The following is a 3,427-nucleotide window of genomic DNA, read 5'->3' as shown; positions in this document are numbered from 1 at the left end:
CAGTTGTCATGTGTCCTGCCGCGGCTGTGCAGTGCCTGCCCTAGCCCCATGCCCTCCCTCCTCGCGGGGACCTCAGTCTGCCCCCTGATGCCCCTTTCCTCCCTGTGTGCCAGACTTACTGGCGGGACACTGCTCTCCAAGCTGCCAGGCTACAAATCGGCAATTGGATTGGGATCAGCCAATATGGCTGGTCAATAATTGGCCGTCAGTATCGGCTTAAAAAATCTTTACCAGTGCACCCCTACAATTAATTTTTTTATACATTTTTATCGTACTCCCTTTTATGTGTCGTCTTTATATGGTAAAGTCTCAGTTTATTCAGTATCTCTACTTACAAGTTTTTCTCTATCCTTAAATTATTTTTGCATTCTTTGAATTGCTCTCCAGTGCTTCAGTAGCCTTCTGAAATAAGGTGACCAGTACTACATGCAGTGTTCCCAGATGAGGCTACACTGTTGATAGACATACAGGCATTATATTATTTAGCATCCAGTTTATTATGCAGTATAGTATCTTGTTTGGGGCTTTATTGACCACAGCTGCACATGGTGTGGAGGTCTCCAGCTGTCAGTAATGATACTTTTGTTTCTTGAATTGTATAGTTAAGTTAGAGTCCTGGAAGGTATATGAACATTTTTCCCTTAAGCATGCAGTATTTTGAATTGATGGACATTGAATTTAATTAGAGGTGCACTGATACATCGATCCAATATTGGATCGACACTGACATAAAGAAAATTGTCTGCATCAGAAATTGGCCTGCTGTGGCCGATAATGTGGCCAATAAATGGCCTGTGCACGCATGCAGCCACAGTGCAGCACATGGTTGGTGAGGAGCACAGCACAGCAGGTTGGTGAACTGCATGCAGCTGGTAAGTCTGCTGTGGTGGAAGGGGAGGGAATGGGTGTGTGTGGGGGGACAATTCAAGGCACCCACAGTGAGGGAGGGAGTGGGGTTGGGGCAGGCGCTGTCCAGCCAGGCCAGGGTGTGGGGTGGGGTGGGGTGGGATGGAGCTGCGGCACATCCAGGGGAGCGGGGACAGCTCTTACTGTTGCGCACACCCTGGGAGGGCATGGGTGGGGAATCTGCATGGGGCGGGCTAGGGTTGTGCTGGGCTTTTCCCGGGGTGGGGGCTGGACCAAGCTGCACTGAGGACAGGTGGTGGTGGCACTGGGAAGGGGACCATGGGATGGCTTCCTCCCAGTGCCACTACCACCCATCCTGAGCACAGCCCAGCCCCAACCAGGAAGAGCCCAGTACAGTCTCAGCCTACAGCGGCAGCCTGCCCCATGCAAATCCAGGGGGCAGAAGCCCTGCTCCGGCCCCCCCCCATGCCCTTCTGGGATGTGTGCAGCAGTGGGAGCCGCCCCCCCGCTTCCCATACCCCCTAGAAAAACCGCAGCTCTGTTCTGCGCCCCAGCCCTACTCCCTCCCTAACCATGGGGGCCTTGATCTGTGCCCCAAGTCCCCTTGCCTCCCTGCTGCCCTTACACCACAACAGACTTACCAGCTGCATGCAGCTTTCCAAGCTGTATTGGAAATTAGATCAGTGTTGGCCGATATGCCTCCTTAAAAATCGGCTGTCGGTATCAGCCCCAAAAATCTGTCAGTGCACCGCCTAGATTTAATTGTTATGTGTTTCCAATTCATCCAGCCTGCATATAAACTTGATAGTTTCTTTGCCATAGTGCAAAACATATTGCCGAGTACACCCATATCACATGATTTAAACCATTTTTTTTGTATTGTGAATATGTCAGTTTTATAGCTTAACGTTTTCTGATTGTGGGATACTTGTTTAACTCCTTGGAGACAGAATCTTTTCCCTTCAGTGTTTGCAGTGAACCCACTTTTACAAAATACAGTATTATATTTCTAAAATGTTTTAGTGACTCTCAGAAAAGAAAAAGTGTTACATCATCTGCACCTCATTCACAAAGTAAAAGTTGCCAAGAGTCTGATGAGATGATAGTGGAAGAAGAAAGCGAGCCACTCCAAGAACTCATAGATGGCAACTTCCCAGTAAGTATAAGTGATCACTTATGGAGAGGTGTTTTCAAGAAACTGAGTAAAAAAAGGACCGGGCCTCTTTATATGTTGCATGTTATAACTGTCATGGAACTGCTGTAGCAACTTCAATCAATAAATTAGAAGTGTGATTTGATGGTTAAATCAAAGGTTATTACAGTTGTTTGAATTGGTTCTTGCTTAAGGGCACAATCATCCAAGTATGAAATGTATAGCTAGAGAATCATTAAATGATTGTTGACCCTGCTAAGAATAAATATAGCCTTTAAGCTGTCAGAACCCAGTTGATCACTCCTTACCATCTTGTTAATCCATCCATCAATGGAGGTCTTTGTCTCAGTATTTTTTTTCTTGATGCTATGTTTAGCTTAGGAAGCAAAATGAAACTGTTGCTTCTGACATCAGATAGCTTTCTTTTCAACTAAGTTAGCAGGAGCAGAGCCCACCACTGTAATTAGGATTGTGTTAATAGTTTCTGCTCTACCAGTGCTTTTAGTCTGTCATAATTATCCGGCACTCTGACCTCCAAAGCTAACATTTTCCAGCCTTCATTTCAGCCCCAACCTTTTCTGTTGTTTTGTTCATGGTTGAACCGTTTTTGTTTAAGCTTTCAGAAAAAGGTGAACTTTTTTTTTTACATATTTGAAGTTTTATGCAGAGAAGGGCTTTTCCTGCACACTTCTGGAGCTACAAAGTGTCTGGGATATATTTGAACAGAGGCGCCTCAAAACTCTGAAATTCAGAAGGGCCAAAGTCAAGGGCTTGTATAAAAAACACGTCACCGTCCCTTATGACTGCACCGCCAATATTCTTGCACATGCCTATGTACTGAAAATAGATAGAAGCCCTTTACAAAATATATGATATGTGTGCAAAGTGCAACTTCTAAAGGAACTTAGTGAAAGCAAAGCCAAGTTTCCCAGAGTATTCAGGGGCAGGCAATTATTTTGGCTGGAGAACTGCTTACCGAGTTTTGGCAAGCTGTTGAGGGCTGCATGGGTAGCCCTGCCCCTTGATAAGTGCCCCTCTCTTAGTGACTATCTTGGGACCAGAAGTCCCACTCCCTAGCCCCTAACTTTTGCCACCAGAAGTCCCTCCCATGCCCTTGGAAGTACTCCTGTCAGCAGGGGGATTTGCCATTTCAGACCAGAAAAATACCAAATTATATTCTAAAAATCAAACATCTATTACAACATTTATTAATTTGATTTCAAAAATATTTTTGTCTTGATTTACATGTGTTTGTGTAGTGTACATAGAGATGATTGTATAATAACTTAAAATGAAGTCTTACTCTTGTATATTGTAGCGGGATGTGGGTGGGAGGGTATGGGTTTGTGGGGCGTGTGGGGGCGGGTGCTGGTGTATGTATGGGGTTGGTGGGGTGTGGGTGTGTAT

General features: G+C 45.4%; 1 protein-coding gene across 1 annotated transcript in view; it reads left to right on the top strand.

The window, feature by feature from the left end:
• LOC109302221 (protein NPAT) overlaps positions 1 to 3,427 on the top strand; it is a 71,169-nt gene that overhangs the window by 47,277 nt on the left and 20,465 nt on the right. Inside the window, exon 8 of the mRNA XM_019523785.1 lies at positions 1,891 to 2,023. Coding sequence (XP_019379330.1) covers positions 1,891 to 2,023 — 133 coding nt within the window. The remainder of the gene's footprint in view (positions 1 to 1,890; positions 2,024 to 3,427) is intronic.

Source organism: Gavialis gangeticus, unplaced genomic scaffold, assembly GCF_001723915.1.
Source record: "Gavialis gangeticus isolate Ggan-Ray unplaced genomic scaffold, GavGan_comp1, whole genome shotgun sequence".
Classification (NCBI taxonomy): domain Eukaryota; kingdom Metazoa; phylum Chordata; order Crocodylia; family Gavialidae; genus Gavialis; species Gavialis gangeticus.
The sequence above is the reverse complement of the archived record's forward strand: the minus strand, read 5'-3'. Positions and strand labels throughout refer to the sequence as shown.